General features: G+C 36.6%; 1 protein-coding gene across 1 annotated transcript; it reads right to left on the bottom strand.

The window, feature by feature from the left end:
* Positions 1–702: 702 nt before the first annotated feature.
* On the bottom strand, positions 703–8,518 carry LOC146641061 (E3 ubiquitin-protein ligase RNF126-like). The gene is made up of 9 exons (XM_085398971.1): positions 8,406–8,518; positions 5,120–5,178; positions 4,423–4,483; positions 3,672–3,907; positions 3,472–3,540; positions 3,313–3,382; positions 3,099–3,192; positions 2,646–2,761; positions 703–2,532 (listed from the first exon to the last, which is right to left on the bottom strand). Exons 1-9 carry the CDS (start codon positions 8,481–8,483, stop codon positions 2,347–2,349), a joined length of 969 nt encoding a protein of 322 aa, XP_085255097.1. The 5' UTR covers positions 8,484–8,518; the 3' UTR covers positions 703–2,346.
* Between the last annotated feature and the right edge of the window lie 6,004 nt (positions 8,519–14,522).

Consider the following 14,522-nt stretch of genomic DNA (forward strand, 5'->3'; position numbering starts at 1 on the left):
AAAGCTAATCACGCCACCATTCTGAATCGCAGTCTGAAACGGAAACTCATCTAGATTAGACGTTCAAAGTATGTCAGTGTTTTTAAGGAGATGTTTACATAAATTAAATGTAAGGAAAGGAATCAATAGCAGAAAATAGAAAAGAAGTATGAATAGAACTGCGGTGCCTATGAGGCAATTTAAAGCAAAAGCAGGAAATAAAAAAACACAGAGGAAAGGACATTAGAAGAAGAATAAAAAATTTCAACTAGTTTTGTTTGGGAAAACACATCCAACCTAAACGTAGGCTGTTCTTCACAGGTAAATGGCTAGAGTAAAAACAAATGGAGTTTTGGAATGAATATTAAATAATATTTAAATAAGATAATCCATCCATCCATTCGCTTCTGCTTATCCTTTTCAGGGTCGCGGGGGTTAAATAAGATAATTCTTCTGGAAATATAAAAAATACTCCAACATGAAATATTTAAATATTTTCATTTTATTCAGGTTTCTGTTATTAAAAGATTTGCAAAACCTGCAGCTCTAGAAAAATAAAGCCAATACATATTCACATTATGTATTTTTTAAAAATCATAAGTCTAGACTTTTAACCGGCACCAGAACCACTGAATCTACAGCAACCAAATATTTAATAAGCCTGATATATTCCAGCTTCACAGCTAGAAGGCAAAACAACAAGGTCAACAATGTTTTGTATCGTTTGTTTGTTTGTTTTTAAAGAAAGATTATGAATCTGTAATTTCCCCTTGTGAGAGCAAACTCTGAGCTATATGTATTCATCTGTCTTCCAGTAAGATCAGTGTTCTGTCCATAACAATGCCATCTTTGAACATAAAACCCCTGATGTGCAGTACAATGTAGAGGAAATACACCCATATGGCTAAACAATTAAAGGAAACAGAATTTATTGGCTTCTTGATAACATTAGACAGGCAAGTACACCAGTGAAGGATTTAATATAGAATCTGTTTACTAGCTGCATGCCTTTGGACCAGGCCTTACTTTGAAAGTACAAAATTATCACAAAATCTTATTATGCATTGAAAACAGGTCCAGAAGTGCTCACTAATGGGGTCATTGTTCCTTGGTTGATGCTTGGCTGTTCTAGACAGCTTTGAAGGCGTCATGACAGGAACAAATAATTTAGACTGGGAACCAGAACAACTTAAAAGTTCACCATATCATTAGTTTTTTTTTTTATTTGGTACTTGAACAAAAGGGTATCAAGAGGGTATGTTTTAACCTCTCCTCTTTTAAAATGACCCAGTTTTTATGATTACTGCACTACCATTTAGTTTTTAAACCACAGCACCACAGTCAGAGTATAAAAAAATGAATACACGTAAAACACTGTTGTTGTAAGACTTATTGGAAAGCCTTTAGAGTATTGTAACCACACCCTAAGAATGACTTACAGGAAATGAGTGCTAGCACCCAAACATCTTTATTTTCATCTGTTAGACAGTTTTGTCTGTACATGATCATACTGCAAATCAAGAGGAATTCAACTGGCAACTTTTGAAAATATTTATGTTTAAATTAAAATGCACAGAAATGTTTCAAAATGTATCACGTGTATCATATGTGGAAACATCTTTTATGGTTGCAAATATAAATCATAAAGTATGTGGCAATTGATAAAAAATTTACTGCAATTTAACAGATCATTTCAAGTGCAAACAATGGTACCTGTGTGATTCAGGTAATCTTAAAATAGCAAGTACAGGTTGACAATAAAATAATTATAGAAACTATTGTCAGTTTTTTTTTAAAGAGCTAAAGGGGTCAGATATAATATTGTTTCAATGTAAGTTCAAAGTGCACGCTTAAGCAGTGCACTATAGTGCATTTTGGGTCATTTAATATGCGAGATATGAATGCTCCTTAAAAAGGGATAGCTTTATTATTCTCTTGCTTTACTGAAAAAAGTGGGTCATCATAAAACAAACAAATCAAGAGATTGAAAAATGAGAAATAAAAAAAAGAACAGCAACTGTCTTGTTCTAGTTTTCTACCTTTGGATTCTTTTTTTCTCTTCTTGTATGAGGTGATTCAGGCAGATCAAGCCTCTTTAAGTATCCATGCTTCTATGCATCCTCCCTGACTGAAGGTGCACTCCAGGCCTCTGCCCTTCCTTTGTTCAGAATCCTGATGAAGGTGGGAGCAACAGGATGGGCAGAAATACATGGGCCTCATGTATCACTTATCCGTGAATCAGCGTGAGTGCTCCTGGGGAGATGCACTCAGGTTTCGGCCCTTCGGCAGGGAGAGGATGGAGGTCACTGCTCTGAAGTACAGCAGCCTGAGAGCTAAAAACAGCTCATGGGGTGACACATGTTCTTCCTACGAATTATCTGTGGAGTTCTCATTGCTGGTTGAACTTGAGGACTGGGGTGTTGAGGAGGATGATGAGGAGGAGGAGGAGGAAGAGGAAGAGGAGGAGGTAAAATTCATCCCTGATAGTTCTGGAGGGTTTGTTGCTGTGTTCTGTCCACTCAAGCTTTTCCTGCACACTGGACAAGTGTCATGCTGGAGAAAAATATAAAACCTTTTTAGAGTCCCATTTAGCCCAATGTTTCAGTCAGCAACAACTGAATATTTACTGTAAGGGTAAAGAATACTGAATAGATGATGTCTAGTACCTGTTCCAACCAAGGGACTATGCAATCATTGTGAAACATGTGATTGCATGGGAGCTGCCTCACATTTTCACCAACACTGTAATCTTCTTTACACACTGGACATTCCAGTCCTGAAGCTGAAATGTCAAAAAATATAGTTAAATATGGTGCAAATAGGTCAACAGTTAGTTCTGGATGAAACTTTTACTGACAGGCAAATAGCATTAGGACTTATTTTTCAGGAAAAGCTCCATATTCTTTAATATCCAGTGGAAACATTTGTTAAGTTAGGAGCAAGTATATTCCCATTATTAGTATTTTTAAAGTAAAATAGTGACTTATAATACCCTAAAGTTATTTACTTAAATCTACAAATAAATAGTCATACTTGATTAAAAAGAATAAGTCAAACAACTGAAATCTGATGACATACTTGCAATAGCCTGCAAAGCTGTTGTAACTTTTTTAACTTACCAACATGCTCATCTGTAATTTGTACTGTAGGAAGACTTTTTATTTTATCTCTATCAGCAGGTGGTGGTCCTGTATTCTCAAACTGATTTAATAACTAAACATTAAAGAAAGGAGAATATTAGAAAGGAGGATAAATTGAAAGACACATTTCATTCGCATCAGTATCTACAATGTTAATACAATCACTTAAAAAACAAAGTTTCTAAAAGAATACCTGTGTTATAATAGCATCTAATCCATTAGCACCCCAGGCATAGTCCATAGGATTTGAGTGAAGAACACCCCTTTAAAAAGAATGGGACATTAGAACAAAGTAAGCACATTTTGGTGTGAACTCCCACTCTATTTTAACACATCTATTTCACAAACTCACCAGGGTCCAACACCAATGTTTGGCATTGCCGTAGGTGCAATTATTCCATTTACTAACTGCTGAATGATTCTATGAAAAAGAACATAAAAAGATATGACAGAGTAGGAGGCAGGAATATTAATAAATTGCCCAGCAAGCACAAACAAAATAAAACGAAACAAAACAAAACACCGCTTCACTTCACAATCTGCACTCTTTACCCCTCTAAAGTGGGAACTCCCTCGTGTCTCCCTGCTTGTCGTCTTGAACCATGGCGACTTCTTGGTTGCCTGGCACCATATCGTTGCCGAGATGCAGCTTCCCTTTCCCGACGGTTTTCAGCATCCCTGTTATCCTCTGTTGTGAGTCCAGCCCCAAAGTCAAAGCTATCATCAAAGACACCCAGGGCAAACTGGCCATAGCCTGAAGGGAATGTAAACAGGTGCTGGTCCGCATTCTGGGACACAAATAAACGAAAGCAAACACACTGACTTGGTACAAACAAGTGAAGCTTTTGGAGTACAAACACCAAACTTTTACATTCAATACAAAAACACTTTGAAAGTTAATGGTTTGGTTGATAATTAGGTCAAGGTTCACCAATGGTACAGTCACAGAATGCTGACTTGCAGCATTTCCCTGTTTACTGATCATTAAAGCCTGAGTAACTATCACTTTTAAAAAAATCTTTAGATTACTGATGCCTATTTTTAACAGGGAAAAGTAAAGCTAGACAAATTATTCAATAAAATACACTGTAAAGCTCAAAACTGCAGCTTCAAAAGCTAAAGTGCAAACTCCAAGACAAAGTTCATCATGCATGATAACATATTAGCACAAACGTCACTGGAAGCAGTTTTAAGAAATGCTGACTCTGTTACACAATAGTGTGCATAACAGAGGCAGAGCGGTACAAAACAGGGGGAGGTTAGATGATAAAGACAGAGTCTGAATAAAGAATGGGTTAGAAACCTCAAATGGTTGTTGATTCTGGGGCCCGCTGGAGATGGTAGACATGGAGCCATTGTCAGCACTAAACAGGGGAACATCATTGAGAGTGTTATGTTTAGACCCAGTGACATCAAAGGAAATGACCATGTGTCAACGTTTTTATCCTTTTATATATTTGTAATGTTTTGCTGCCATTTCACTTTGTTTTCTAGATTATTTACTTTTTGCAAACTGTTACCATGTACAACTTAGAGGATAACATCATTAAAGACACCTAAAAAAGGACAAAAACTCATGGCCATATGTTGATTACATCAGATTAGTTATTAGATTTTTTAGGCCACCCTTTAATGGAAGAAAATAACACAATCTTCCATCTCACAGTATATGCAAAGCATATACGGAAACATTTATATTTAAGCAAGTGAATTAGTTTGCTTTCTATTTCTGCTACTGGAGGTTTCCTAAATTTCATCATCTACAACTAATTATGGAATGCTCATCCTACTGATTTTCTAATATATATATATATATATATATATATATAAAAATAAATAAAATCAGAATCAGAATACTTTAAAAATCCCTTTAGGAAATGATGTGATTTATTTCTTTGTTCCTTTCGAGAAATAGGAAATATACAGACATATATCAACAAAAACTACAAAATTTGTTTTACACAGGGTTAAACTGTTTTCAATATACACTTTTTACACACCTTCTTTCTTCCAGCAGTTCTTCAATAAACCCTGACTCACATCTTGGACATGTATACTCCTGTAAAACAAGACAGTAGTATGAGCAAACACATAATGTTGTTCTCTGATTGTGAGGAAAAAAACCCTTTCAATTCTAATAACAAGATGTACATTCTTTGCGAAGTGTAATAATTATTGCCATTCATGTAACATTATTCCCTACAAAATACTTTCTTTGCTTCCTCACTCACAATTTACAAAGAGATAAATTGATTTATCTGCAAATGCTACATACTATTTTAACTGTAAGAGTTAATGCATCTGCAGCCAGCATTGATTAATACAATTTATTTTTCATTCAAGCTATCCAGAAAAAAAAGACTGAAAACAGACAAAAGGCAACTTTAACCTTTAATCAAAAAATGATCACATAACTGCTTGTCATTTAAATCTTACATATTTGCAAGTGACTCCACAGGCTACATCAGGGTATATGTTAAGCAACTTATGCTTAACATATACCCTAGACTGGAAAAGCTTACTTTCAGGGTTTTGGTTAAAAAAAAAGAAAATCAATTGCAAGTATTTTCACCGATTACTTTTGTTTAAAGTGTGATGGACTGTAAATAAAACAGTTGTTTAAATGTATTTTATTCTAATGTGGTGGGACGTGTTAGTGCAGTCTATGTGCTGCTGTTGTTTCTAAAAGGAAAAATAAATAAATAAATATATTAACTTGTGTATGGTTACATGTGGGTATAGAGCCTGAAAGAATAAGATCATGCGTACAAGAGGCGGAAATTAGCTTCTTTCGAAGGGTGGCTTGGGTCAGCCTTTGAGACAGGATGAGGAGCTCAGTCATTAAAGTAGGGGTCAGAGCCACTACTCCTCCATATCAAAAACAAGCTAGCTACGGTAGATGAGCATCGCAGTAGGATCCCTCCTAGGTGAGCTGTTTCAGGTCAGCTTAAAAAAAATAGAAGATGTCTCTTTGATTGATTGATAGATAGATAGATAGATAGATAGATAGATAGATAGATAGATAGATAGATAGATAGATAGATAGATAGATAGATAGAGTTTTTCTCACTTAATTGGAGTAGGTTTGGTCATTTCAGTTTAGTTCCATGGTTTAAAAATTATTGGGATGGGGGGTTATTTTTTAAAGGGAACCCCGACTATTATTACAAGTTACTCTAAATATGTTACAAATTATCTCCACTACATAAAAACATACTTGAGAATAACTACATTTTTTTTTGTTATTCATTAAATCTTTGTTATTTAAAACTATTTTGGAGCCGTGGGAGCAGCCATGTTTTTTCGCACACAATGCATTCTGGGACGATGACGTGTATTGGTTGTCGGTAGTATAGGTGCTTTCGTTCAGTTAACCTGTTTTGTTTTTTAAAGTGTAGCAACCGTATTAACTAACTTGCCTATTAGTGACCTGGTTACGATTTGGTAGAACCACCGAGATAATCCATCAACAATATAAGGTTAGTCATTAATATAATGCTGCTGCATCGGCTGGGCTAGTTACATCGTAAGGGTTTAAAAACCGAGCTTTAAAGTGATTAGCGGTAATACAAACCGTGAGAAGCCGACAGTGATCACTGACTGTTTTTAGGGGATTGTTGAGATTAAATCGAATAAGATACAAAGCATTGAAACGTGTTAAAAACACAACAGTCTTATTAAATGCAGACTACTTTGGGCCCAGAAACACGATTCATAATGTTGTGTTGTCATAATGTCATCACTTAAAGACCGGATACCGGTCATGGAGGCTAACAAGGGCAGCCCAAAGAACATGTGGATTAAGACATACGGCTTCAAAAAGTTTTGGTGCTTTACAACAAACGCTCTCAGTCGCTGTTGCCATTGGCAAGCAATAGCCGCATAGGGACCAGTAGTTTTCCCTCACTCTCTCGTCCTCGTGTGGCGGATTGTTTTCATCTTCATCTAAACTAGGTGCTGGTTGACTATTTTCATTCTCTCTCTCGGTTTGCTCTGGTTCAAACTGGAAAGGTTGAACAGAAGCCATTTCCAGTGTGCTGCTAACTGGATGCGGTGCAACCGTATGACATCACTACCCAGAGTGCATTGAGAAGTAAATAACAATGGCGACCTACTGGTAAATCGGTTTTATATAAAATGTGCTTAAAAGGAAAACATTTGGTGTATTTTAATATCACACATGTTTTATTGAAAGCACAGTACATATTTTAGCGCAAACATGTCTTAATAGCCGGAGTTCCCTTTAAGTTTTTGACATGCATTTGTCACGGTTTACAAAAACGATAAACGAAGTTCATAACATCTGTTACAAAAAAATCGCATTTACAAATCTATTTCTAATAGGAAAAATTATGAATAAAGTCATTCCCTACACATTTTCAGTATAGTTTAATTTGCATTACCCAATACTGTTCAAGATATTTTCTGTCCCTTGTGCCCCGTTTTTATCTCAGTTAACTGAGAAGACATCAAAAACAGAAGTGGAAGTCTGACTGGTCAAAATGAAATTTTATCACATATAGCTTACATATAATCCATCGTAATATGTACATTTATATAATATCAGTAATATCAAAACAAATATGTACAATTTTCGATATTATCAACCAACACTAGTGGAATGAATAACAACTGCAACCAGTTACACTTGAATTATGTTCTTCAAAAAAGCCAAGAATAAAATGTCGCTAGTTGTTCACATGTTAGAGACATACACAACAGCACATTCCAAGTCATTTTCACCACCCTACACAAACCGTTAGCTGATATTTGACACTCTAAACGGCATGTTTAGCATCCTGTGACAGATCCTTTCAGCCGGACTGACAGAAACATGCACACAAGCGATTAAAAAAAACTGTTCAGTTTGAAAAGAATTTTCCGATATAATTATGAAAGTCCCGAAGTCTATAATTATAAAGATTCCAATTCTACCGTTAGTTACTGCTAGTAAGTGTAGCTAGCGGTCAGGCTAATACCCATCGAAATCCCATCAAATAAGGACCAGCATTTTTTTCAAAAGATATTACAAATTAGAAATCCATCTGTCAGTGAGGCTTACGCAGTTTGACGTTGTATAACAGCCGATCCTCTATTTAGAGGAGTAGCTAACTAACTGGGCAGGGTTGGCGAGATAAACGCTACATCGTAGGAATCTGCTAATACCGTTAGCATGCTAATTGTTGTCCTCTTACTAAAACAATACATAAGAAAGTACCGCCGATCCCATCGCGTTTTCAGTTTGTCCAAATTTTATTCTCTACAATTTTTATCCACTACACTTACGGGAAGCCGAGGATTGATCTCTGCTGAGCATCTATGACAGAAAAACCGGCTGGGCCATGGAGGAGCTTCAGCCATCATTAGCTACTAAACAGGTAAAGAGGAAAAACTACGGAGCCCCGAAAAGGACAATCAGGACACCACGTGAACTTGCTAGAAATGACGCTGACCTTGTGAGTGAACATAAACACATAATATTACAATGTGTGGCTTTAATAAAGCTATTGTCGACATAGAATGCAATGAAATGTTATAGTCAGTTTAATATTTTGTAATAGATTACATGGATTTGTTAAGTTTTATTTATTTAACAGGGACAATTCATGTTACTGGACTTCGATATGCCAAAAAATATTAGACGTAAACATTGTAGATCACAGTGAACTGCTGACACTGTCATATAAAAACTTTGCCATAAAAAATACAAAAATAAAAACAAAAATAACATAGATAGAATTAAGTTAATAGTGACTGTGGATGGTGCCATAAATGTTGCCCTTGGTAAACCTCAACATTCAGTTTCCCTTACTGACAGGATGGAAGGATGGATAGATAGATAGATAGATAGATAGATAGATAGATAGATAGATAGATAGATAGATAGATTCCACAACCACAAGGCAAATTATTGCATTACAGCAGTGGGATAAAGTATTAAAAAAATTGTATATACAAAAATGATTACAAAAAATAAACAAAAACACAAGTTAGAGAGTAAAAAGAATTTGAATTAATAAATAGTATGTACACAATAAATATGACAAACAGCTACAAGAAGGTATGATACAGAAATATGAGTGTGAAATCTTGTGCCTGTCACACAAAAAAAGAGTTATTGTATAGTTTCATGAAGAATGCTAGGAATGAGCTCCTGAAATATCATTATGGCAGTTGGGTTGAATAGATCTGACACTTATTGGTTATTAAATATATATATATGCATTACAATTAGAATGTGTGCTTTAAAAAATCACACATGTGGTTTACAAAATGCCACCACATGGTGGTGCTTTTGTGTATCAAGTGGTGACTTGAGGGTATTTCACAGTGTAGCCAGTGACTAAAGATACTACTCACTCTTGACAAGTTTCTCATTTCTGTCCCATGATAAATAATAAATATGCAGTTTAGTTTTTGCCTGTTGTAAATGAGGATTCATACTAATATGTTAGCTTAAAAGCCTTAAGGAACTGGAGACTGGTCAATATAATTACCCCCAGTGAATCTGTATCACCACACAGTGTCTCCACTGAACTCGTGTTATCCCTGCAGGTTCATTGCCCCCCTGCTCACCGTCTTCACATGACAACCAGAGATGTGTTTTTGCAATTTGGCAGCACACTAGATTTATTTTGACACATGCTACTTTTCCATTGGATTACTGTCAACCACCTTATGAGCCAACAGGCATGCTCCAAGTATTTAAAGGTTTTGTAGCATCTGTTTTTGAACAAAACTATTTCATCAAATGTGGATTTTGTATTTTTCATGTGTCAGTGTTTGACAGCAGTTATTGGAAGTGCTGTCAAGTGTCAAACCTGAGACAGAAGACAGTAAAATAAGTAGTCACACAGGAAAAAAGGTTGTGTTGTTTTAAATTTTTCATCAATCTGGTGGCCCTGAGATAGCAGTGAAAGGTCTCAGACATCACATAGTTGCATAAGGGCTGGAGAGCAAAATGATTGATTACACTTTGTTTTCAGGTCTGTTTTTATTTTTGAGGTTGTCAGCTAAAATCTAAGCAATATTTTTATTATACACAGGTGTCCTTAATGAGATTACCTTAACAGCAGACTCATGGCTATAAACATATCACATAAGTCTGGAGTCACATCACATGTTGACAGCAAGTAGGAGTTCCCATCTGACCAGCCATTGGCCAATCAGGTTTCTAAACCCTTCTGGCCTGATTTTTACATGAAAACATTTGCTTTCATGCTCTTGGTAACAACAGGCCTATATGCACCCAGCCTCGGGTATTTTTTTGTGTTTAGTGTTTGCTATTTTGCACAAACAACAAATAACCATGTATATCTGTAAATGTGTTATGCAAAAAAAAGTCAGTAAACCAATCAATAGCTTAAAGTATGGTATGGCACAGTGAATCACTGGAAAAAAAATGCTGGATGTTGCCACACAGCAAAGCTAACAATGTAACCAAGTTAGTTCCTAATGTGCTCTCTAGGTTGATGTTGTGTCTGATCTGGCCATGTGGGAGCAGGAAAGACACGACTGTCCCATGGGCTGAGATTAGAGAGAGTCTGATAGCACCGAGGTTTGCTATGTCTGCCAGACTGAGGTAAGCTATTGTCTCCCTGAACCCAGTGTGTCACTGCCATTGCAGTTGAATGCTCATTGTAGCAATGCAATCTGGGGACTGAGTGACCGTGGGTCAGAATGAGGTCATGTGGGCAGCAGAAAACAACTACCAAGAGACCTTCTACATCATAGTTTTAGGTATAGAAGTTTAAAGTTGCTTTTAAACACTGGATATTTACCCTAAAACTTTGCAATAGTTGAAAATAATTTAGTCTGTTTTTTCATGGAGCTGCGATAAAGCAGCTTTTACCTTTTTAAGTCAGACTTTTAATGAATTAATTAATAAGACTTTTTTTTTTTTAAGTCTGATTAATCTGCACGCTTACATTCACATGAAGTAACTCCTAAATACAATATTTGGTATTTTCATGACCTACTTTTAATAGCTTAATTTATATTGAACTCAAAAAGACGGCAAAGTGTCGCAGCCAAGGGAGCAGACAGATATGGTGCAAGGGACACTGCTGCTTTTGTCACTCCATCAAGTTTTTCCAGACATTCCCGCCAGGATTGCCCCACACTGTTCCCCGGGGCCCCAGAATCACACTAACATACACACATAAATACACACACATGCAGACACTCAGCAATAACAGCCGCCTGCTGGAACTTCCTGGGCCTCTTAGTCATGCGTCACTTGTTTTCAGTCCCACCCATCGAAGACTCTCTCTTCCTCCAGACATACAGCCAAAACATTAGTGATGGTCAAAGCTCTCTTTAACAAAATAAAACTTGTACGTCTAAGAACATGAAGATATGCACAGCTTATAATCATATGTGAATCACAGCAGGCATCCCAGCGATGTTTTTCCACTCTGCATGTTTCAGGATAAACCTCCATGGTACAGCGTTAGTACATAAGTGTTTAGGATTACATCACTGAGCAGCTAACAAAATATAGATGTTGCTAGAGGAACACATGTGTACAATTAGCTACTTAGTTTCAAATGACTTGTTGTAGTGGAGTGTTTGTGGTAACTGCAGATGTTTTGGCAAACTTTGATTTTGTCTGGTTTCATCAAGCAGTTGTTGCATTAAGTCGTGGTAATCAGTCCTGATCACTAAGAGTGTGTTTTTTATGCCCTTGACCCAATCAGTATCTTTTTGTATTTGCTTCAGTGCCATCTAACTTTGGATCCTCCTGATTTTTTCCTCAAGAACCACCATTACATTTTTATTTCTATTTTTCTGTTTAAGAACCACTGGCTGAACTGTCATACATTTGCCTGGTCAAACATCAGTGTTACCACAGGAAAAAAAAACTGTAATCATTTTCTGCATAAACTTCAACATAGAAATTTTGGGTTTGCTCGTATGATTGGAAAGGAAGAGTCACTGAGTCACTCATTCTCCATGAGGAATGAAGAGTATATTCAAATCTAAGTGGGTATTGATACCGTGAGGAAATAAGCTACAGTTACAGTTTACAATAAAGAAACCATGTAAGTAATAGGTTGCTGAATACAGTCTCAGAACCACTGAAGGTGCTACAAAGACAACATAAGCCATGTGTGAATCACTCAAGCTGCTGGAGTTTAACAAGTTTGTCAAAGAGACAGTACAAATACATCATCTAGATGTTCTAGTTTAATGACTAAATGTTTTGAGTTGGGTAAAGTGGGAAATCCAGAGTTGAGACATTGAGACATAAAGCAAGTTAATCCCCCCACACCACAATAAAGAATATCACTATACCTTTTTAAAACTTTTTTTTAAAATACTTGGTACAAAGAAACCAAACAAAAAAACCTATGTCTGATAGTCACCCCAGCTATTGGAAGCCGCTAACCTGGATATCTTGACAGTGTTATTGGTGCTAATGGCTTCTAGAGCTTATTTAATGCAGTTAGCTGGCAAATACCAGTGTGCTGCCTGATTGCACAGATTCTTCATCCAAGAAATCTGGTGAGTGAAATTCAAGTAACCCTGCAGCAGATTGGCGAGCCGTGCAGGGCGTAACCTACGTCTCACCCTATGACAGCTGGGATAGGCTGTAACCCAACCGTGACCTGAATTAAATAATTGGAAGAAAAAGGAAGGATGGAAATGTAAGCATTTCATTTGTGTGTTACTTAGTATTAATCGGAAAATATCTGAGTAGGTGCATTTTCACCCATACATAGTAAATGCTGCTAACCAGTCCATTGCATAGAAAACATAGCACCCTCACTTCTCGCTCAAATGTAGCCACTGGTGTCAGCCATAATGCTACACCCCAAACTTTAAATGCAGAGTCCACAAACCAGTGGGTGACATCAAGGTCACTATATTGTTCTGTTATGTAGAAAAGTCCATGGCTTTTACATGTTTTGTATAGATGTGTAAAGGTATTGTATGTCTGTCTGCATGAATGAAACTACAGAGTGCCATAATACTCATAGAGCATCAACAATGTTTGTGTGTCTCGTACCAGCAAAAGCGTATGCTATACACCACTAGAGTGTCCGCTAAACACGGTGTCAGTTCATTTAAACCATCTGTTTGTTTATAAGATGTTAAGCTTAGCATTCTGGGGAATAGATGCCATATGAATCTCCTGAGCTTGTCATTGGTACATTTTTCTTCAGCTAACAAAGGTTCTCTGAACAGGTGATTTAATTAGGTGTGTCCTGGTGGCTATTGCAGAAGTTCCTAATGAGCAGGAGAAATGAAATGAAAAGGCAACTTTTCCATTCTCATCTTTACTGAATTTACATGGTATGCTGTAACACACGACAGCACATAAATGCTCAAGCAATTTTCCATCATAACTATCCAACTTTCCATGATAAACAAGCAGGTAGCTGGCCAAAGCTAATAAAAAAAGGTATTTCACTCTTGTTTCTGTAAGTGAGCCACCTGAAAAGCTGATGTGAAACTGGCCGTGGTCTGGTAGCTCTCCAAGCCTCAAACAGCACAATTGGACTTCATTTGAGTCAAGGTTAGGAATGTAATAGAGCCCCATTATCACACTTGACTGACTTTTCACTTGTGCAGTGTGATATTTCAGCACAAACCCAAACCAGAGCTAATTTACGTACCTTGTCAAATGTCAAGGCAGAGAAACAACAAGCGCCTATTTTCCCAGCATAAATGCTCCCAGAGACTTTAAAAACCACGACTAGACATTCCCTCAATAGTTTTTTGAATATAATAGTGAACTCATCAGGAATCAATATTTCATAATTATGTCTGGAATTATATTTTGCAGAGAATCTTACTGTATATTTTGCTTGTCCGGTTTCTCCCTGTGATTCCTAGTACATATGGGCCGGACCACACGCAGAGCCCACAGAGAAGCCAGAGGTCATGATGAGGAAGTGAAACAATTCACCAGGAATAATTTGGGACAATTAGCATTTACACAACTTCCTAACTCTGCTGATTTGTTGTTGATGATCAGTACTTGGATAACGCTGTTGTTTTGCACTACACTTGCCTGCAGTTTTACATTACTGTTGCCTCAAATGACTCAAAGAAAGTGGCTTTGGTGATCGCAGACGTTTCTCAGAACTTTTGGGGGATTTTTCTGGACATCATTGTCTTTACCTGACATCCACAAATAATCTCTGAAAATCAGCTTTGAAATAACACTTCTACGGCATGAAACAAAACTTCTAAACATTGCCTAATTATTATTAATTGCTGTTTATTATAAAGGCTCTTTAGTGAGTTATAATCAGCAGTGATATGTTCCCTGACAGATAGATTATTTTGCTTCTAAAGAACATGTTACTCCAGATAAGCAATAAAAAGCAAAAAGCTTTCCCAAGAAATATATAAAACATCATCTGTAATTTAAAAGTATAAACTAAAAGGCTG

The sequence above is a fragment of the Rhamphochromis longiceps genome, linkage group LG23 (assembly GCF_057381845.1).
Source record: "Rhamphochromis longiceps isolate RC_006_pf linkage group LG23, R_longiceps_female_GT1.1, whole genome shotgun sequence".
Lineage (NCBI taxonomy): Eukaryota > Metazoa > Chordata > Actinopteri > Cichliformes > Cichlidae > Rhamphochromis > Rhamphochromis longiceps.

Excerpts from the sequence above, each read along its gene's own strand:
- LOC146641061 (XM_085398971.1), bottom strand. The coding sequence starts at position 8,483 with ATGATGGCTGAAGCTCCTCCATGGCCCAGCCGGTTTTTCTGTCATAGA. Across the intron at positions 5,179-8,405 it reads AGATCAATCCTCGGCTTCCC|GAGTATACATGTCCAAGATG; the intron begins GTAAGTGTAGTG and ends CTTGTTTTACAG. Across the intron at positions 2,762-3,098 it reads AATTACAGATGAGCATGTTG|CTTCAGGACTGGAATGTCCA; the intron begins GTAAGTTAAAAA and ends TTGACATTTCAG.